This window comes from Gopherus flavomarginatus, chromosome 1, assembly GCF_025201925.1.
Source record: "Gopherus flavomarginatus isolate rGopFla2 chromosome 1, rGopFla2.mat.asm, whole genome shotgun sequence".
NCBI lineage: Eukaryota > Metazoa > Chordata > Testudines > Testudinidae > Gopherus > Gopherus flavomarginatus.
This window is the reverse complement of record NC_066617.1, coordinates 30,206,597-30,229,830: the sequence shown is the minus strand read 5'-3', so window position 1 is coordinate 30,229,830 and position 23,234 is coordinate 30,206,597. Positions and strand designations below refer to the sequence as shown.

Below are 23,234 nucleotides of genomic sequence, written 5' to 3'. Positions count from 1 at the left end.
CCCAGGGAGAGCATACACAAACTGCCCCCAGACAAGATGCATGAGATAGGAAATACAACTGGACATCAACAAAACTGAAACTGACTCTACACGAACTGCTGATGAATCAACAAATGAGAAACTGAAAAGTGATTTCTCCTCCCCACCCCACAATCAGTTTCAGCTCTAGTAATCTTATATTGTTACTTGTAACAATAGCAATTACAACACTTTCAGATAGAAATGTGACTTTTAAGATGATTTTAAGTGTCCCTTTAATATCTTGTTTTAGTTAAAATTCAGAAGGATGAATAATGTCTGTGTAATCCAACTAAATGTTAGGGCATCCCAAGCCAGCCTTCTTAACTAATTACAGAGAATTAGTTAGTCTTTCAGACCATAAAAAGGTTCAATTTTTGACTCCTATTCAGATTTCTATGATTTTCTATTTTTGAGGCAGATTGGCTGTTTACCTTCCTTTTTTGAACCAACATTCCACCTAATACAGGTTTAGGAACCAGACACATAGACCCAAACTCACAAAGATACTTAAGTACCTAAGCTCCAGACTGAGGTGCTGAAGTCCCAGTTCTGGATCCGCTGCAATCCACGAAATTCTCTAGGTGCCTAAACTCGGTGTCTATTTTTCAGAGTAAAAGTTCCCTTGGTGCCTCTGTTTCTGCCTCTGGGAATGTATATCCAGATGCCTAACCCCACCTAACCCCGCCCCCCAAACCAGGAGAAGATAGGTGTTCATCCTAAGTTGCACGTGGGTCCTGATCCAGTAGCCATGCTCACCAACTGGATCAGATCCCATTCAAAATCCAGCTACCAGAGGAGGAGGATGTGGAGATGATGGTGCCCACCTTATAACTTTTAATTCAGTGGTTCAAGCACTCACCTGGGAGGTGGGAGACCCAGGGTTCAGTCCCTCTACTCCAAAAACTCTTTCATTATTTATCCACAATGGAACAGCTTCAACAAGAGAGAGCCACATCAGAATATCCCACAGCTCAGTGGTTAGAGCACTCTCCTAAGAGGTGAGAAACCTCTGCTCAAATTTTTTCTCCCCTCTGGCAGAGAGGGGAGAATTGAACCTGGGTCTCCCCACATCTCAGCCCTAGTGAGTGTGCTAACCACTGGGCTACAAGTTAGGCACCATCCCCATTTTGTGTGGAGCAAGGCAGGCACCTAACTCATTCCTGCAGGAGGCACCTAAGCTGCCTGACTCCAAGAGAGGGATTCCCGGTCCTGGATCACTAACCAAAGATAGGCATACCCCTAAAGTCTGGACTTAGGTGCCTACCTCTGAGAGAGGGGTGGGGCTTAGTCCACACCCCTCTCATCGGCATCTCCCTCTGGCTAGCTTAGGCTGTTTCTCACATAACGTGCTTGCTTTTATGGATCACATTCTAAGGGGACTATCCCTCCCCTTTCATTGTACAGGGAGCCTTGCACTGAAGTTCGCTTGTGGATCACAGTGTGGTTCCTGTAATTGTCTAGGCACCCAAAAATAAGGCACCATGATGTTCCACACTGCAACGCCCAAGTCCCTTCATGGATCCCACCCATGCTGCCTCATCTTTCAGGCTCAGTTGCAGACTGTTTATTACCAACATATATTAGCTTTGAATGACAAGTTTGGAGCAAATGACTCCAGGAAAACAAAATATATAATTTCAGATGATTAAAAAATTATAAGAAATGTTGCAGTTAAATCATTTCTTCCCACAGTTCTCAGCACATTTATTCCAAGTAATGAGCTTCATGTTAGCTAAACCAAACACATGGGAGCAGATCCTTGGCACCACTTCAGCAGCACAAGGGCCATAAAACTGCCCTATGTGGGCAAAGGGAATTCCCTGGCGTGGGACAATCCTTTAAGCAGAAACATGGGGTACCCAACTGTGTGTCATTCTCTCTTGTTCTCACACCACCCAGCTCAAGGGGATGTGGCTGGAATGCACTGTAATCCCACTAGTACAAAGGCTCTGGGTGGCCATTACAATCCATTGCAATTTAGAGCATCATTCAGGCTGCTCCAAGTTATGTAGAAAGCTCAGCAGTCTAAGGGATCAAGGTGGCAGAAAGCCACCTATGCTCCCCTACACCAAGCACTGCTCTGAATTGGCACGTTGGAATCAGTTACCAGACCAACATATAAGCCTTGAAGTCAAACCGCTTTCTCAAAGTACCCATTGCGCAGATTCCAGATATAGTAAGCTTAACAAATAGCACCATGTGGATTTTTTATACTGTTGCCAAATGCATTCATGTTTTTTGAGATCTAAGAAAATATTTACTATTTGGCAAAATAATTGCCATGTCTCTTACAGTTGGAAACATGATAACTAAGCTCTTAAAGTTATTGAAGTATTTTCCAAAATTACTTTTGTTGTGGTACTTATATCAAATTCCCATTCTAATATTCAAGTTTACTTGAAGCGTATGTTCAGGGTCTGAGAAAAGACAGTATTTGTCCAGGATTTTTCTGCAAGTTTTAAAAGGCTTCTATCCTAATGATACACTTCCAATTATAAGACATTCTTCCAATTTCAAATAGCTGTAGATACAGCTATACAATTTAAAATTATTTTATATAAAGACAAATATGTTTTAATGAAAAATACATTCAAACATACATTTCACTTACCAAACCCCATACAGCACCAGGAGATGTAGCAATTATGGTAGCTGCTCTGGGTGTATTGTACATTAAGGCCAACTCACCAAAACTTCCACGGTTATCATAGGTACCAACACATCTCCCAACACCGTCACATTTTACATAAATGTCATATGTTCCTCTGTTAACAAAATACACAAAAACAGTGAGTAAACATCCACCGTTTCCACTCCCCTATGTTCCTTACTGAGCAGTTAGCTAGTTTAGTTTACTACCTTGTTTGTTTAGTTTACCAAGCTGATTATGCACCACGCATTACACTGATGGTACTGCTCTGGAAATATAAATTTTGTTCAGTTAAATGATACTGAGTAGCTTGCAGGGTCATCTCACTTATTTATGTGTGCCCTAGAAACGGGGGCTATTTTAAGGGGGACAGTTGCTACTTCTTTGTGAGAACATGGTAAGTTTGCACTTGAAAAATTTAAAAAAAATCAGAATTACAATTATGAATAAAATATAAATAAAATCAAAATGGCAATTATTAAAAAAAATGAACAAATTTAGAGCCTAAATTATTTAACAATTTCTCTTTAACCATGAAACTGTGTAATGTACAAAGTTGTCACAAAGAAATGGTTTCTGAAAACTATGCTTCTGTTATTAAATTAATTTAAAATGTAAAAGTTCTTTCGCATGTAAAATGCTTTTTTAAAACAGTAATTGGTATATTGCAATGTACAGTTGCATTAGTGAGAATGGTGGCAAAACATACCGTGAGTCCTTATATAAAGAGTAATAAATACAAAATAAAAATATTGTATACTCATCTAATATAAAGTTTTAACTTTAAACATCAAAGCAAACCCACAAAAGTATTTCTCGATAGTTGTTGCTCTGAGAAAGAAGTAAAATATGACAGCCACTAACTCTGATGCTGTGTCATTAGCTTGTTTAGTGCCAAATATTTATAGCCTTCCCTTCTGGAAGTAGCTGGAATGGAATGCATCTCTCTCTACAATTCCTTTCCCTTCATGGTCAAGGACTCTGAAGACAGATGGTCAGAGGCCTGGTCCATACTACACTGTTAAACCGATTTTAACAGCATTAAATCGATTTAACGCTGCACCCATCCACACTACACTGCTCTTTATATCGATTTAAAGGGCTCTTTAAATCAATTTCTGTACTCCTACAAAACGAGAGGAGTAACGCTAAAATCGATATTACTATATCGATTTAGGGTTAGTGTGGACGCAAATCGACGTTATTGGCCTCATTATTTTACAGTAGCTACCCACAGTGCACCGCTCCAGAAATCGACGCTAGCCTCAGACCACGGACACACACCACCAAACTAATGTGCCTAGTATGGACGCGCACAATCGACTTTATAATATCTGTTTTATAAAATCGGTTTAAGCTAATTCAAATTTATCCTGTAGTGTAGACGTACCCAGAGTCACCTAGATGTGACAGCTATGTATCTGGAAGAACTGAATGGAGTCCCTGCAGCCTTCTGAAGAGGAAGTGGCTAAACCATAATCCCAGAAAAATGGGAGAAACTTGGATCTTCCAATGAAGAATCCAAACTCTGTGTCACAGTCTCCTCAGAGATATACAGAGTACATTGCGGATTCTCTATAGAAGCCAGTATTAATAGCCCTGGCTATATCATTGTATCCTACCTGAAATTGAAGACAGAAGGTAGAAAAAGTTTAGTGCAGAAGTTCTCAAACTGTGGTCCGTGGACCATCAGTGGTCCACGAGCTCCATTCAGGTGGTCCGCAGATCATTCCTTCTAAGCTGCATGCCTGGGCGGCCGCACATAACAGAATGAAGGGCCACCCACCTAATTAGTGGAGCTGCACAGGCATGGCCCTACTAATTAGGTGCCTGGACCCTGGAGAAGTCGCACATGTAAGGTGAGGTGGTGGCCTTGGAGGGGAATAGGAGTAGGTGGGAGAGGGCAGTGGAGTGAGAAGAGAGGGTGGGGCGAATTTGGGATGTGCAGGGCTGCGGCGGCCAGAGAAAGAGCTGATTTTCCCCAGTGCCAGAGCTGTGGCTGCCTGGGAGAGATGCCCCTCCTTCCCAGCCTCAGCTCTGTGGCTGCTGTAGTAGGGGAAAGACCCCCCTCCTTCCTAGCCCTGGCTCGGGGGCTGCTGCGGCAGGGGAGAGAGGGAGAGACCCCCCTCCTTCCCAGACCCAGTTCAGGTCTGCTGCAGTGGGGGAGAGAGGGAGAGATCTCCCTCCTTCCCAGACCCATCTCGGGTGCTGCTGCGACGGGGGAGAGAGGGTACATCCATCGCATTAGAAAGGTAAGACTACTGATATTAAAATATGATTTGTGTGCTTTTATTTGTAGAACAAAATAATGTAATTCTTATTAGGTTTTTTTTATATAGCACTTTTATCCAAAGCACTTTACCATAGTTAGCTAATGGTACAAATAACATTTGGAAAGATCATTAAATGGTTCACCGAGACCCACAGAAATTTTCAAGTGGTCCACGAAAAAAAAAGTTTGAGAACCATTAGTTTAGTGCATTGACCTATATTGATGACTTCGTAAGAATTTAACCAAAGGTCAACAGCAGCAGCAGCAACACAAAGGGTGCTCCCAAATCACTGTTTCAGCAATTATATCTATCATTTTACCTATTAATCTGACTATGAAGAATTAGACCCATATGGGAAGTGTAGTTAAAATTTGTGCAAGTCTTTGAAAATTTAAGTTTTCTTCTCATGAACAAGAACCTTTACCAACAGCATTGAGAATGTAATAAGATTTCAATCAAATATTGAATGCTAAATCTTTTCCACTTACTTGTGACATTAAATCAGTTGGTCTTTGTCACAGAACATTACATTAAAGGACCAGTGACATGTTCCTTTGCAAACATTTTATTACAGGGGAGAAAAGGCTAGATTTTTTCACTTACTGCTCTCTATTGTTCAACTACTCTTTAACTCTGATAAAATATCTTTGCATTTTCTTTTATACATGCACACACCTGTCTGATTCAACTGAAAGTATATGCAAAAATATATTTTCATTGATACAACTGTGCATAATCCCTTGTGTTACAATAATATATAATCACTCACCTATCAATTACATAGAAGTTATCACCATCATCACCTTGATCAATGACATGCTCCCCTCCTTCAACCAGCTTTTCAAACATAGCATCTAATACCTGAGACATCTGTTCCTATTTAAAAAAACAATAACAAAAAACCCCATAAGATGAAAATTACGCTCTAATTTTATGGTATCACGCTCAAAAATACAAATTAATTATTTAAATGTTCTATTTAGTCTTAGGGCTTGGCTACACTTGGAGTTGTGCAGCGCTGGGAGTTACAGCTGTCTTCGTACAGCTGTGTAGGGACAGCACTGCAATGTGGCCACACTGACAGCTAGCAGCACTGCAGTGTGGCCACATTTGCAGCGCTGTTGGGAGTGGTGCATTGTGGGTAGCTATCCCACAGAGCACCTCATCCCATTTTGGCGCCGTGGGTTGTGAGAAGGGGACGGAAGGGGTGCGGGTCATTCCGCTTCCTGTCCCAATGCCCCGTGGTGCAACGCTTCACATCCCATCAGTCACTGTTTTTCCATCCACGTTTGGCGCCATCGTGAGTCTCCCAACGGTTTGTGTGCAGCGCGATTTCTGTGGGAAATGGAGCCTGAGCTGCTGAGGACTTTGCTGATGAGTGTCGCCAGCACATCACGTTTGGCAGTTGAGCTATTCCTTCAGTTCCAAAGTGACAGTGAGGAGTCCGACGATGATATCGAGTCGCCTGACGCGTGTGACACTAAATTGTTGTGGCAGTAACGGACATGCTCAACACCGTGGAACGCCGCTTTTGGGCTCAGGAAACAAACACTGAGTGGTGGGATCACATCGTCATGGAAGTCTAGGATGACGAGCAGTGGCTGCAGAACTTTCAGAGGAGAAAAGCCACTTTCATGGGACTGTGTGAGGAGCTCGCCCCGACCCTGCGGCGCAAGGACATGAGATTGAGAGCTGCCCTGCCATTGGAGAAGCGGGTGGCTATTGCAATCTGGAAGCTGGCAACTCCAGACAGCTACCAATCAGTCGGGAACCAGTTTGGAGTGGGAAAGTCGACCGTTGGAATTGTGTTGATGCAAGTTTGCAGGGCCATTAATCACATCCTGCTAAGAAGAACCGTGACTCTGGGGAACATGCAGGACATTCTGGATAGGTTTGCACAAATGGGTTTCCCTAACTGTGGAGGGGCGATAGATGGAACGCATATTCCTATTCTGGCACCACCCTACCTAGCATCCGAGTACATTAATCAGAAGGGGTATTTCTCTATGGTTCTCCAGGCACTTGTGGATCACCGTGGGCGTTTCATTGACATTTACACAGGCTGCCCTGGAAAGGTGCATGATGCACGCATCTTTCGGAACAGTGGCCTTTTCAGGAAGCTGCAGGCAGGGACTTTTTTCCCAGACCGGAAGATCACAGTAGGGGACGTTGAAATGCCCATTGTGATCCTTGGAGACCCCGCTTACCCATTAATGCCTTGGCTCATGAAACCGTATACAGGGAAGCTTGACAGGAGCAAGGACCGGTTCAACTACAGGCTGAGCCGGTGCCGAATGACTGTGGAGTGCGCTTCTGGCCGTTTAAAGGGGCGCTGGCGATCTCTGTATGGGAAGCTAGACTTGGGGGAAAGCAGCATCCCTGCGGTTATATCCACGTGCTGTACCCGCCATAATATTTGTGAAGGGAAGGGTGAAACATTCAGTCAGGAATGGACCTCCGAGGTTCAACGCCTGGAGGCTGAATTTGCACAGCCAGAGAGCAGGGCTACTGGAGAGGCCCAGCACAGGGCTACAAGGATTAGGGATGCCTTGAGGGAGGAATTTGAGGCTGAAAGCCAACAGTAATGTTTGGTGCCTTGCACGGGAGTGAATTGCAATGGTTACAATGATTTGCAGTGCCCGTTTTTTCCTCGGGGTACGGTATCTTTCACTTTCTGCAATAATAAAAACTGTTTTAAAAGCCAAGAAATCATTTATTGAAAAGAAAGTAAGTAAAAAGGCAGGGGGGTAGGGTGGTGAACTGTACAGTCAGAGGTTTGAATATGTCCTGCCTGGAGTGCTGTGCAATGACTGCTGCACTTTAGGATGAAAATGCTGCATGGTGATGGGGGTTGAGTGCATAGGGTAAGGGCCGTAGTTCTCAAGGCTGGTGGGTGAACGTACAGGTGTTGGGGGCAACTGGTGGTGGTAAGAACCTGGATGCTGGAGAAGTGGGTTTTGAGCTGACATTGGGGCACAAGGGAGACAGCTTTGTGATTGGGGGGGGGCAGCACGGTAGTGCTCTGCCTGCATGGCTATGAGTGACTGGATACAGTTCGTTTGGTGCACCAGGAGGCTTATCAGCTGCTTTGTGCTTTTCTTCTTAGCCAATTCCTTTCTCCTGCTTTCTCTTTCCCTCCAGTGCTGCATTTTCTCTCTCCAGTCCTGCAGCTTCTTACTCTCTCTGGCAGACTGATTCATAACTGCTTTCGCCATATCTTCTTTGCTTTTTCGTGGCTTTTTCCTCAGGTTTTGTAGCTTTTCAGCAATCTGTGATAAGGCCAGTCCATTTCTAGCAGTAGTCAAGGACACTGTTATTAGAAAAAAGACAAAAATTGAAACATTTAACAGAAAGGCAGCATTGTGTATAATCACAGTGAAGGAGTTCACAGTCTCACTTTAGCATAATTTCCACATACCAAACACAGCACAGAGAGCCCACAGCAGTGAAGACATGGTGAGTAAGGGGTAATGAGTGCAGGAGTTAATTAATCCTGGAAGCCATCTCGCTGCTGCGGCTCATCTGGGAAGGGGAACTGATTGGTTCAGGGCTGCACTGGGGTTTCTGTGCGTTGGGGAAAGCAGAGCGCTGCGGGGGGACCTGCACTGAACACTATCCCTACATTTTCAACAGGAGTTAATCCTGGAAGATATCTCACTGCTGCGGGTTACCTAGGAAGCAAGGGAGGGTCTTCTACAGCAATGCGGATTCCGCCCTGGCCCCTATGCAGCTTGCCTGTGTGCAGCAATGGTCCCCCCACCTCTCGCAGCAAAGTGGCGCGGACGCGTTAGCCTGACTGGGACAAGGACCACAGTGGTTCTCCCTATAAACTTGCGCAAGCACATTGCCCACACTCTGGCAGAAACTTTTGAAGAGATTACCGAGGCCGATTACCGCGATGTGATAGACCACATCAATGGGCTATTCCACATCTAGGCATGCATGCATACAGCCATAACCCCCACTCCTCTCCCTAAATATTTCCATCCTGAAAATAAAAGCTGCTTACCGGAAACCCGCTCCTCTGCTTCTTCTTCACCAACAAGTTCCAGCTGCTGCAACTGGCTAGCTTCCTCCTGGCTTGAGAAGAGCTCCTGGCTATATTCCTCCTGGGACTCTGGGGTGTCTACCCCTACCCCAGTAACCTCACTCTCGGTTTCCTCCCCCCCTCCACCTCCCTCTCCTCTCCCTGCTCTGAACTGTCCATCGTGGTCCTCAGATTGGCAGTGGGGTCACCCCCAAGTATCACATCCAGCTCCTTGTACAAACGGCAGGTCGTGGGGGCAGCACCTGAGCTGCGGTTTCCCTTGCAGGCTTTGCAATAGGCACTCCGCAGCTCCTTCACTTTAACCCTGCACTGCACCGCGTCCCGGTCATGGCCCCTTTCCATCATGGCCTTTTATAACTGCCCATACGTATCGTAATTCCTAGGGTTGCAGCGCAGCTGTGACTGCACAGCTTCCTCCCCCAAACACTGATGAGGTCCAGCAACTCACCATTGCTCCATGCTAGGGCTCGTTTGGAGCGTGGAGGCATGGTCACTGATTGATTGCAGTCCACACCTGGCTGAGCAAACAGGAAGGGGATTTTTAAAATTCCCGGGGCATTTAAAGGGCGGGTCACGTGAGGCCAGGGCAGTAGAGTGCGAACTGATGAGCAGAGTGGCTGAACAGGTATTCTGGGATACGTCCTAATACCTTGGAGGCCAATTACAGCGCTTTTCGTGGCCACACTTGACGAGCAGCGCTGCATCACCAGCGCTGCAATCGTTATACCCCAAGCAGACCAGGTGTACAGCCAGCGCTGCAGCCAGGGAGTTGCAGCGCTGGATGTGCCGTGCAGGTGTGGACAGTTACTAAGTTGCAGCGCTGTAAACCCACCACCAGCGCTGCAACTCTCCCGTGTTGCCAAGCCCTTATATATTGCACTGGACACCGCTCAGATGATGATAGCACACCTGAAATACATAAAATTTTCATGTTACACTAATCTGTCAATTTATCAGAAAAATAGTGAGATTTTTAGTCAGTATTTCAACATTTAGTTCCAGCTCTTTCCTTTTATTGTGTTCAGAGCACAAAGACACACCTGCAGTTTTAATTCTGCTGTTGTTCACTTTCCTAATGCAGTGCCCTGTAACATTCCTTTCCAAAACGGTCCCTTCACTTAATAATGCAAGATTACTTGATATCTGGTGTGATACCCATATATTACTTGTCATCCCCTTCAGCTGCATAAAATACATTAATTGTTGCTTTGCTAACCAATGTGTGATGGCATACACTCACCCTGCACTGGATGGGGAAGTGTTAACTCCAAACTGAGCTGAGGAAGCCATGCCCCTACTTTTTACTGGGCATGCTCAAGGTGTAGCACTAGTATAAAGGGGAGTAGCCCCCCAGCTCAGTCTGGGCTGACCACTGGAGAGGAAGGACACATGCTGCACACTCCAGCCTGGGAGCTGCCGAAGTCCCACACTGTGGGAGCCAGAGGTGCTGATACCCAGGCAGACACCAAGTGGGATGCCATTTGGAGGTCAGAGCCCCCAGGAGCAGCACAACCCAAGGAAACCAGAGACCCCCAAGACGTCTACAGTAAGGAACTGCAGGAGTCATGGTAGGAAGTAGCCCAGGGAGGGACTAGCCATTGTCCTTACAGCAGTCAGTATGTTTTGGGCGGATCCCCACTGACTAAGTGGCGAGTCCACTTGCCACTACCAGGGTCCTGGGCTGGGACCTGGTAGAGCAGGGAGGGCTCAGGTCCCCCTACCCAGGCTGCCACCCACCACTGGGAGGCAGCCCAACCCCCACTAGGCCTCCCTGCCCTGCCGACCAGGGCGAGCCTATTGACTTTATACACTAGGCCTCACAGTCTTGAGACAGAAGACAGCTTAAACGCTGGTGTGCACTCACGTTGCACTGGATGGGGACCTCCCCCCATTCTGTCACACAATGGTAGATATATTTGTCGCAATATAGTATTTATTTGACTTCTATACGTAGCACCTGAACTAGTATGTTTCAATATTGAAATTCCCCATTTATTTATACAATAGCCATATCTTGTGTATTAGTATGTGAAGCTAACACATAAAGTTACATAATATTAGTTACATATAATTAGTATCTATGAAGCACACTGATGATAGATCATAACTTACAAAGGGGAATACTAGGCACAGAGGTCCCTTGTGAGAGGCCTCCTGGTCCTACCACACCCCGCCCCAGGAAAAAGCAGTAGAAGTGCGTCCTCCAGGCTGCCTAGAACAGCTACAGGGAAGCAGCCAATCAGAGTCCAGCAGGCTCATATATAAAGAGAAGCTACTGGACAGCCCACATTCAGTTGCTGGCTAGAGCCAGGGAAGCAGGAAGGTGTTCCTGGCTGGCTGCAGGAATTGACAGAGCAATTGCTCTGACCAGGGGACCCTGGGAGCAAGGAAGGTGCTCTTGGCTGCCTGAAGGGACTCAAGAAAGACTTCAGCCCTGAGATAAGGGTGAAGATGAAAGTACTGGGGCTGTGGGGAAGCGGCCTCAGTAAAGGGAGGCAGCAGTCAGCTGCTACTTATAGGATCCCTTAGTTGGGACCCGGAGTAGTCGATGGGCCTGCCCCCTGCCCCCACTAGGGAAGTGGCTTAAGCACTGAGAAGGTATGTAACCCAGAGAAGGAGCTAAAGACCCAGAAGAAGGTCAGCATTTGTGGGAATTTTTGATATCCCCTGGAAAGAGAGTGAACTGAATTGTAAAGAGGGACTCAGCTGAAGAGCTGGGATAACTGGTGAAGCGCCCCCCAGGGAGGAAGCCCTCGGGGCACTGCTCCATACCAGAAAAGGGACAAGATGAGAGAGAGCCCAGCAGGAACTGAGACCATTTGGGAAGCAAGCCCATGAGGGACTATAACCAGGGTACTGGGATAGGCCCTGTTGGACTTGTACCCTGGAAGGGGTTTGTTTTATTAGTATATAAATTGTGATTCGGCTGAATCACTGAAGAGCCACCTGACGAGGGGAGTAGCCAACCGGAGGCACTGTGAGCAGTGCAAAGCTGAAGAAAAAGCAGGTGTATGCACATATTCAATCGAGGACATTCAAGAGAGGCAAGTGGGCCCCACCATGTTAACTACATATACTGTAACTTCAGAAAATATGAATATTTAACTTTTTTTAAAGTATTGCACATATCAAGACAAACACCTGTCCGGGATGGTCTAGATAATTAGTCCTGCCTTGAATGCAGAAGACTGGACTAGATGACCTCAAGAGGCCCCTCCTGTCATAAACAGATAGCTAAGGGTTAATGTTCTTTTACCTGGAAAGGAGTAACCTGAAACACCTGACCAGAGGACCAATCAGGAAAGAAGACTTTTTCAAATCTGGGTGGAGGGAAGTTTGTGTCTGAGTTCTTTGTTCTAGTGTTCTGCCTGTACTCTCTCTCGGCTATGAGAGGATTTCTGTCTCCTGCTTTTCTAATCTTCTGTTTCCAAGTTGTAAGTACAAAGATAGGATTTTTTTTTGTATTTACATGTGTGTAGTTGCTGGAGTCCTTTGAATTGTATTCTTTTTGAATAAGGCTGTTTATTCAATATTCTTTTAAGCAATTGACCCTGTATTTGTCACCTTAATACAGAGAGACCATTTTTATGTATTTTTTCTTTCTTTTTATATAAAGCTTTCTTTTTTAAGACCTGTTGGAGTTTTTCTTTAGTGGGGGACTCCAGGGAATTGAGTCTGTAGCTCACCAGGGAATTGGTGGGAGGAAGAAGTCAGGGGGAAAAGAAAATCTCTGTTAGATTTACTAGCCTGACTTTGCATACCCTCTGGGTGAAGAGGGAAGTACTTATGTTTTCCAGGACTGGAAATAGAGAGGGTGGAATCCCTCTGTTTAGATTCACGGAGCTTGCTTCTGTGTATCTCTCCAGGAACCCAGGGAGAGAACACCTGGAAGGGAGCAGGGAAGGGAAATGGTTTATTCCCCTTTGTTGTGAGACTCAAGGAATTTGGGTCTTGGGGTCCCCAGGGAAGGTTTTTGGGGGGACCAGAGTGCCCCAAAACACTCTAATTTTTTGGGTGGTGGCAGCTTTACCAGGTCCAAGCTGGTAACTAAGCTTGGAGGTTTTCATGCTAACCCCCATATTTTGGACGCTAAGGTCCAAATCTGGGAATAGGTTATGACACCTCTCAGTCTTGTACTTCTATGATTCTACATCCAACATACACAGAAGCCACAGCTAAATTGAGTTTTCCTTTCCTTTTATTAACTTATATTGGGGTAGGCAACCTATGGCATGCATGCTGAAGGTGGCACGAGAGCTCATTTTCAGTGGCACTCATGCTGCCTGGGTCCTGGCCACTGTCGCAGCCCTAAGCCTATGCTCAAACATGGCGTCTGTATGGTCAATTGTTGGTCAAAAGGTCACACTGGTACCATGTGTAACACCGTAGTGCGGTATGCAGCATTACAGTGCCGTGTGCATTTTCCCGCCCTTTTTGCCTGGTCACCTAGGGGTCAGGCTAGTGCCTTGTGCAAAAATACCAGTGTGTTGTGTGCATAAGGGTAGTGTGCCGTGTGCAGATCCTGTTTATGTGGAGGGCTCCAGCTCGGAACCTGGAAGGCGAAGGAGCTAGGGACCAATCAGATGCTGACACGAGTAAGAGGGTTTTCGAATAAAACCATGTCTCGCGCCAAGATCTGGAGGAGTATCCACATGTTAGCTGAAAGACTTGGATCCTCCTTCCAGCTAGAAGGGTCTCCTGCGTATTTTGCCGGCTCGTGTTGTGCCGTGTTTCCCGTCAATTCGTCATGCCCTTGGTGTCTGTACTGCTGGTCAGCTGTGCCTGGAGTGTGGTATTTGTATTCTAATTTCTGTGAATAATCCGTTTGCTTAGCCTCTTCTCTTTTTCCCTCCCTTATTTGGTACAGAACTGTATAAATTGTTGTTTGGTGTAAAGTTATGTATATAGTATATGAGAGTTAAATTGTTGTATTAATTGCTATTGTGGTTAATTGTTGTATTTTACAGTATTTGGTTAATGTGCGCACAGTTTATTTAGTTTTTGTGTATCTATTCTGGATTTTAGTAAGCAGTTAATTATAGATTGTTTCGATTCTTGTTGGATGTAAATAGATTGTTTCAAGTTGTGTGTAGATTCTCGTTCTAATAGTATTGTTAGTTGGTAAAAGCGCTCCTCCCCAGCCCAAGTTGCAACTTATCCCCCATCAATAAACTGCCACTTGGTTTTGAACTTTCAATCTGTCACAGTTTGATTTTCCTCACTCGATCAAAAACTTACTTGAACCTGCATTGGTTTTGGACAGCCACCTGTCCAGGGGGCTCTGTATTTTAAATTAATTTTAAATGAAGCTTCTTAAACATTTTAAACACCTTTTTTACTTTACAAACAACAATAGTTTAGTTATATATTATAGACTTACAGAAAGAGACCATCTAAAAATGTATTACTGGCATGCAAAATCCTAAATTTGAGTGAATAAATAAAGACTCGGCACACCATGTCTGAAAGGTTGCTGACCCCTGATTTATATCCTCTATAATTGCCCTTCTTCCTGTACGCATCTATAAGGGGTTCCCAAATTATGGTATGTGTGCCACTGGTGGTGCATGACCCTGATGTTCCATCAATTCACTTCATCACATTGTGTGTCCCCTTCTTAAATTGTGAATTAATAAAGTTTGGGAACTGCTGATCTACAGGAAGGCTCTATGTGCAACCTTCCCTTTCTATAGACATCTACAGAAATACTGTCCAATGTGGTCTTCTCCCCTCTATTGATAGCCCCAAAGGTTCTATTTTTGGCCCTTCCTTCCCCCACCCCATTCCTAAGACAAAAGCTGATCCACTCTCATGGCTTCGGTGGTGGTGATTTTTAAAATCTTGCCTCATGGGAATGAGAGAATATTCCTGTTTAAAATTACCTTCTCCTCAACCTGTCCAGGCTTACATCACTGCTTCTGTCTGTTCGGACCTAACAGATACCCTGATTTTTTTCCTTAATTTCTCTGAATTCCTGCGCAACTGTCTTGTCTCCCTTTTTCTACACCTGTGGCCTCTCAGCTGTAAGGGTCACATTCTAACCTCAGAGACTTGCATATAGCTTCTATGCACATCAACCTGAGTTGTACATGAATATCTGAGGATATAGTTTTGCCCATAGTGATAACATACAATATACAAGTTAGAAAACGAGGTCTATACCACCAACAAAATATTCCTTAGCTGTTTTAGTGTTTGGAGCCAACTTATGGGAATACATGTGTCATAAACAGATAGCTAAGGGTTAATGTCTCTTTCACCTGGAAAGGAGTAACCTGAAACACCTGACCAGAAGACCAATCAGGAAACAAGACTTTTTCAAATCTGGGTGGAGGGAAGTTTTGGGTGTGAGTTCTTTGTTCTTTGTCTTGTGTCTGTGCCCTCTTGGCTCTGAAAGTGATTTTTCTATCTCCTGGCTTTCCAAACCACTGTGAACCATTATGAAAAGATAAATCATATGATGCCTAGATAATGTGAGGACAGAAGCAAACCTAAATGTGTGCAATGCTTCATTTGAATAGATAAACCCTGGACTTAACTAGTGCAGTCAGCGAGTAGGATTAGTAGGATTTCACACACTGGATACAACACTGCTTTAATGGAATAAGTAGGTTTATAAAGAAATGTAGCAGACTAATAAAGTGACAGTCTGAATTATGCTTTGGACACTACAACAACAAATATTTTACTTTACCACTGACATATGGAGTCAGAAGTATCAAAGGTACATTCAATTAAATCAACTCTCAAGTAGAAATATAGAAATGTACAGATGAAACTTGGGTTTCACAGTTTAAATACACTGAAGACCTCTAATTTCTAAATATCTTGCCAAGAATGTCTATGTAGACAATTTCCTTTAGATAGATGCTTTGGAACTTAACCTGTTTATTCTCTCCAAGATTCAGAAGATATTTTAAATTCAGCAACTTTATCATATTCTTCAGTTCATGCAACAGATCACACAAAGAGATTTCTGCAAACTGCACATGCACATTCAGTGTGGCATCCAGCTAGTTGCTGATGCAGTACTGATGTTTCTTCTCCCTGTCCAAGTTTCCTCCTCAATAGCTGACCCAGAGAATGAGCTCACACACATAGTATCATTGCTCTGACAACTGATCCACACATTTGTTTTTAATTGACTTTCACATATGCCACCCCAATTCAACAAATGAAAGAGTGTCAACACTCTGGGCACTGGTTTTGCATAAAGCAAGGGTATTGGTACCAGCTGCGAGGTAGGTAATTATGTATGATAATTCCCATATTAAAAATAGGAACATGGAAACAAAGATTAAATGAATTGCCTGGAGGCACCATATTCTATACAACTAGGCACAGGATGCAAATGAGAACTTAATTCCAGTGCTGATTCTGACACCAACCATTTGTGAAGTGGAGGTAATAATATTTCTCCCTCCTTCAAACGAGGTGTTGTAAAGATTAATTAATTCATGCTTGTGAGCACTCAGGACTACTGTGATAAGCACAACAGAAAAGCTCATTAAAACATCCATATTCAGTGCAGCACTGGATATGAACAAAAGAACAGCCATATTGGAACAGATCAATGGTCCATCTAGCCCAGTATCCAACCTTTGACAGTGACCACTGCCAGATGCTTCCGAGGGAATGAACAGAACAGATAATCATCAAGTGATCCATCCCATCACCCATTCCAGCTTCTGGCAATCAGAGGCTAGAGATACTTCAGAGCAAGGATTTGCATCCGACCATCCTCGCTAATAGCCAGGGATGGACCTATCCTCCATGAACTCATCTAGTTTCTTTTTTAACCCTGTTAAAGTCTTGGCCTTCAACATCCTCTGGCTGACTGTGCGTTGTGTGAAGAAATACTTTTTGTTTGTTTTAAACTTGCTGCCTATTAATTTGATTTGGTGACCCCTAGTTCTTGTGGTCAAGGATTAAATAACACTTCCTTATTTCCTTTCTCCACACCAGTCATGATTTTATAGACCTATATCATCTCCCCCCTTAGTTGTCTCTTTTCCAAATGCAAAGTCCAAGTCTTATTAATCTCTCCTCATATGGAAGCTGTTCCATATCCCAAATCATTTTTGTTGCCCTTTTCTGTATCTTTTCCAATTCCAATATATCTTTTCTTTGGGATGGGGAGACCAGATCTGCATGCAGTATTCAAGATGTGAGCATACTATGTTATTTTCTGTCTTATTATCTATGCCTTTTCTAATGATTCCCAACATGGTTAGCTTTTTCAACTGCTGCTGCACATTGAGCAGATGTTTTCAGAGAACTATTCACGATGATTCCAAGCTCTTTCTTGAGCAGTTGCGGTACACTTAGACCCCCGCATTTTATATATATAGTTGGGATTATGTTTTCCAGTGTGCATTACTTTGCATTTATCAACACTGAATGTCATCTGCCATTTTGCTGCCCAGTCACCTAGTTTTGAGAGATTCCTTTGTATAACTCTTTGCAGTCCGCTTTGGATTTAACTATCTTGACTAGTTTTGTATAATTTGCAAATTGTTCCATCTTACTGTTTATCCTTTTTTCCAGATCATTTATGAATGTTAAACAGTACTGATCACAGCACAGACCCCTGGGTGACACCACTATTTACCACTCTCCATTCTGAAAATTGACCCTGTGTGTCCTATCTTTTAACCAGTTACTGACCCATGAGAAGACCTTCCCTCTTATCCCAGGACAGCTTACTTTGCACTAAAAGCAGCATGGGCCTTGTAGGAACAATTGTATGTGATTGTGTAATTAGGACTGTCATAATGCATATATACAGGCAACCCTTAATTCTGATGGCTCCTACTTTTAAGTGCTCTGCTACTAGTTTTTTTCTAAAGTAGTTTGTGTTTACATACATATAAAACACAATCAGATGCAGCTTTCTATTGCAATGTGTGCACATGTGCTATATGGAATGCTGTAGTTGGGGCATCCTAATAATCTATACTACAATACCAGCAGCATTACAAATATGATTCGTTTGATTTAAATTAGACACATTTCCTTAAGGAAAATGTTGTACTAAACATGCACATTATGCCATTTTAACAACCTTTTTAGTCACTTCATTATTTGTTATTTAAAAAAAAAAACACAACAAAGCACAGATTCCTCACTGAGAACTATGTACATGCCAAATTTGAAGCTCTATTAAAAAGTGGGTTGAGTAGGAAAAACTGCATTTGAAATAATTTAGAATTATTTAGTATATTTATATAGTATTTGTTTTCATACTTGGATAATTAATACAGCTCAGTGGAATTTCTTAGGCCATTCAAAAAATAATTACACTTTGGACTGAGAATAAGTGTATTAATGTCAGTCAGAAAAGGAACATTTTTGAGAAAGTGACCGAAAACATGGGTTTCAGTCATGACAGCACACTTTAGAATAATTAAAATACCTTTTTTTGATACGAGAGAGAATCATTGCCATTCTCTCACACTAAGGGATGAGGAAGAAATGCGGTTTTCCTAGCAACAAACCCACAGTTGACAGTGGATTCATGCACAAAGACTCCTGGCCGACACAAAGGACTTGAATATTACAGTTCTTGTCCAAGATATTTTCTTTGTTTGAAATGTTGTGGCTAATGTACTTCACCCCAAAATCTTTGTTACAGCTGGCTTTGCAGGGGAAGGCAAAAAGACCGGTTTAATTGCAGTGAATTCACAAAGTAACTTTACTACCTATTCCAAAACAAAATGTATATGAGCATCCATAATTAGCCTGGATACATAATGGGGAAAAAAAAAAGCCTGATTATTGTCTCAGTTACACTGGTTTTACTCCACTACAACTTCAGTGAGTAGACTCTGATCTCACCCTGGTGTAAATCAAATCAGGGTCACAGACTTCAGATGGCAGCAAAGAGAGTAGCGCAGTGATGCTGTGTCTACACTAGATTTTTTTTCTCTCAAAATTTCACACCATTGCTTCTATCAGTGGTACCAAGAGTGGGATCACAAGTGTACACCAGCTGCTGGTGGCCACATGTATTTGTATAATCTACACCTATTCTGAGCAGGGTTAGACAATATAGTGGTTAAAGTGCTGGTGGACAGTCCGTTCTAGTGCTATCACTCCTGGAGCTGTACAGAGGTACCAACTGTGGCAAACTTTAAGAACAAAAATGTCTAGTGTAGACACAGTCTAACAATGCCTTTGAGCACTCTTCCTAATCTCATGACATATAAGATCTGTCTTTCTAATCAATCAAAATCTATCATTCCCTGTAATTATAACCTCATAGCACAGAACTAAGGAAACATTCAATATGCAGGTGGTTGTCATTATGACTGACAACTACTGAAAAAACATAGGGTTTATTTTTAATTCTCTATTCACACAATATGCAAATTGGCTGCATGCTGAAGTAAAATGGCTCTGACTCACTGGAAAAATAACCATTCTAACACAAATTGATTTTATACACTGGGGCAAAATTATTTGTTTGATACAAATTAAATCATATTTGATCTCACACTGCAAGAAGAGAAGTTACCTGTTGCGTTTGGCACTGAAATATTCATGAGAACAATATCTTTAAACAGTTGTTTCAAAATGTTATGCTCTACTGTACAAAAGGAATAGTCTAAAACTTGGCAAAAATTATGCTGGGAGAAAGAATTTGCACAGTTGTCCAAATAAGGAGTGATCACAGAAGTCTTGATGCTGCAGTAAATACAGACTTTGAGACACAACTTTTCCAATGGTTGTTAGGCGTTCCTCTTAATTTGTTAATTAGTAAATTTGGCAAGTATGCCCAGAGGGCGCATACTTTATGCAACTTCTAAATATAAATATCCATGATACATTGGGGACCATGTGTTGTCATTTCTACTTTTTAGTGCCTTTAGGAAAAGAGAATAAAAGAATCACTTGATAGAGTCCCATATAGCCACATTTTAGAAATTGTATTACGACAACAATATACAATTATAAGTACACTTAAGATTAGTCTACATTATTGTGATGACTGCCAAATTTAGTGCAGTGTTTGGATGGCATGAAGTAAATAAGGGATCAGCCACACATATACTAAATGTTGTTCGGTATTTGGTTTTTAACCACTGCCTCATTCACTAACCACTATCTATCTTTTAACTTAAATTCTGGCATCTCCCGCTTTTGAGTGCTTGACTTTGCAATCTTAGAAACACTACATTTACATAGTTTGTGTTTTTTTACTTTATATGTAAACATACATACTAAAAACACAGAAGCTGATTTAAGTGATAGGTTATATACCACGCTTATTAGTTCTGCAATTTCATATTTTAATTCCCTCAGAACTTTTGGATGAATACCATCTGTTCCTGGTGACATACTACTGTTTAATTTATCAATTTGATACCTCAATCTGAGACAATTCTTCAGATATTCAACCTAAAAAGAATGGCTTAGGCATGGGGATCTCCCTCACATCCTCTGCGGTGAAGACCGATACAAAGAATTCATTTAGCATCTCCGCAATGACCTTGTCTTCTTTGAGTGCGTGGCCCCACTGATTGATTGGCAAGCTTCCTGCTACTGATGTATGTAAAAACAATTTGCTGTTAGTTTTTGTGTGTTTTGCTTGTTGCCCTTCAATTTATTTTTTGGCCTGCCTACCTCTACTTTTACACTTGACTTGCCAGAGTTTATGCTCCTTTCTATTTTCCTCAGTAGTATTTGAGTTACAATTTTTAAGTGATGTTTTTTTGCTTCTAATTGTTTCTTTTACTCTGTTGTTTAGCCAATGGTGGGTTTTTTGTTTTTTGTTTTTGATCCTCTTAAAAATTATTTGGGGTATACATTTAGTTTGAGCCTCTGTTATGGTGTTTTTAAAGTTTCCATGAAGCTTTTAGGCATTTCACTCTTGTGAGTGTTCCTTTTATGTTACCTTCAAGTAGCTTCCTCATTTTTATGTAGTTCCCCTTTTTGAAGTTAAATTAATAGATTCATAGATTCTAAGACTGGAAGGGACCTCGAGAGGTCATCGAGTCCAGTCCCCTGCCCTCATGGCAGGACCAAATACTGTTTAGACCATCCTAAACAGACATTTATCTAAACTACTCTTAAATATCTCCAGAGATGGAGATTCCACAACCTCTCTAGGCAATTTATTCCAGTGTTTAGCCACCCTGACAGTTAGGAACTTTTTCCTAATGTCCAACCTAAACCTCCCTTGCTGCAGTTTAAGCCCATTGCTTCTTGTTCTATCCTTAGAGGCTACAGTGAACAAGTTTTCTCCCTCCTCTGACACCCTTTTAGATACCTAAAAACTGCTATCATGGCCCCTCTCAGTCTTTTCTTTTCCAAACTAAACAAACCCAATTCCTTCAGCCTTCCTTCATAGGTCATGTTCTCAAGACCTTTAATCATTCTTGTTGCTCTTCTCTGGACCCTCTCCAATTTCTCCACATCTTTCTTGAAATGCAGTGCCCAGAATGGGGCACAGTACTCCAGTTGAGGCCTAACCAGCGCAGAGTAGAGCAGAAGAATGACTTCTCATGTCTTGCTCACAACACACCTGTTAATGCATCCAAGATTCATGTTTGCTTTTTTTGCAACAGCATCACACTGTTGACTCATATTTAGCTTGTGGTCCACTATAACCCCTAGATCCCTTTCTGCTGTACTCCTTCCTAGACAGTCTCTTCCCATTTTGTATGTGTGAAACTGATTGTTCCTTCCTAAGTGGAGCACTTTGCATTTGTCTTTGTTAAACTTCATCCTGTTTACCTCAGACCATTTATCCAATTTGTCCAGATCATTTTGAATTATGACCCTATCCTCCAAAGCAGTTGCAATCCCTCCCAGTTTGGTATCATCTGCAAATATAATAAGTGTTCTTTCTATGCCAATATCTAAGTCGTTGATGAAGATATTGAACAGAGCCGGTCCCAAAACAGACCCCTGTGCGGAACCCCACTTGTTGTACCTTTCCAGCAGGATTGAGAACCATGAATAACTACTCTCTGAGTATGGTTATCCAGCCAGTTATGCACCCCACCTTATAGTAGCCCCATCTAAGTTGTATTTGCCTAGTTTATTTATAAGAATATCATGCGAGACCATATCAAATGCCTTACTAAAGCCTAGGTATACCACATCCACCGCTTCTCCCTTATCCACAAGACTCATTATCCTATCAAAGAAAGCTATCAGATTGGTTTGACATGATTTGTTCTTTATAAATCCATGCTGGCTATTCCCTGTCACCTTACCACCTTCCAAATGTTTGCAGATGATTTTCTTAATTACTTGCTCCATTATCTTCCCTGGCACAGAAGTTAAACTAACTGGTCTGTAGTTTCCTGGGTTGTTTTTATTTCCCTTTTTGTAGATGGGCACTATATTTGCCCTTTTCCAGTCTTCTGGACTCTCTCCTGTCTTCCATGATTTTCCAGAGATAATAGCTAGAGGCTCAGCTACCTCCTCTGTTAGCTCCTTTGAGTATTCTAGGATGCATTTCATGAGGCCCTGGTAACTTTCAGGCATCTAACTTTTCTAAGTGATTTTTAACTTGTTCTTTTTTTATTTTATCTTCTAAACCTACCCCCTTCCCATTAGCATTCACTATGTTAGGCATTCCATCAGAGTTCTCGGTGAAGACCAAAACAAAGAAGTCATTAAGCATCTCTGCCATTTCCAAGTTTCCTGTTACTGTTTCTCCCTCCTCACTGAGCAGTGGGCCTACCCTGTCCTTGGTCTTCCTCTTGCTTCTAATGTATTGATAAAAATTCTTCTTGTTTCCCTTTATTCCTGTAGCTAGTTTGAGCTCATTTTGTGCCTTTGCCTTTCTAATCTTGCCCCTGCATTACTGTGTTGTTTGCCTATATTCATCCTTTGCAATCTGTCCTAGTTTCCATTCTTATGACTCCTTTTTATTTTTTGGATCATGCAAGATATCGTGGTTAAGCCAAGGTGGTCTTTTGCCACATTTTCTATCTTTCCTACCAGTGAAATAGCTTGCTTTTGGGCCCTTACTAGTGTCCCTTTGAAAAACTGCCAACTCTCCTCAGTTGTTTTTCCCCTCAGTTTTGTTTCCCATGGGACCTTACCTATCAGCTCTCTGAGCTTACCAAAATCCACCTTCCTGAAATCCATTGTGTCTATTTTGCTGTACTCCCTTCTACCCTTCCTTAGAATTGTGAACACTATGATTTCATGATCACTTTCACCCAAGCTGCCTTCCACTTTCAAATTCTCAATGAGTTCCTCCCTCTTTGTTAAAATCAGATCT

General features: G+C 42.6%; 1 protein-coding gene across 3 annotated transcripts in view; it reads right to left on the bottom strand.

Annotated features, from left to right (window-relative positions):
* Nucleotides 1-23,234, bottom strand: part of PRKAR2B (protein kinase cAMP-dependent type II regulatory subunit beta) — a 191,287-nt gene that overhangs the window by 8,262 nt on the left and 159,791 nt on the right. For all 3 annotated transcript variants that reach the window (XM_050926035.1, XM_050926036.1, XM_050926037.1), the window contains exons 5-6: nucleotides 5,714-5,820; nucleotides 2,633-2,786 (exon numbers count right to left, since the gene is read on the bottom strand). In XM_050926035.1, coding sequence (XP_050781992.1) covers nucleotides 2,633-2,786; nucleotides 5,714-5,820 — 261 coding nt within the window. The remainder of the gene's footprint in view (nucleotides 1-2,632; nucleotides 2,787-5,713; nucleotides 5,821-23,234) is intronic.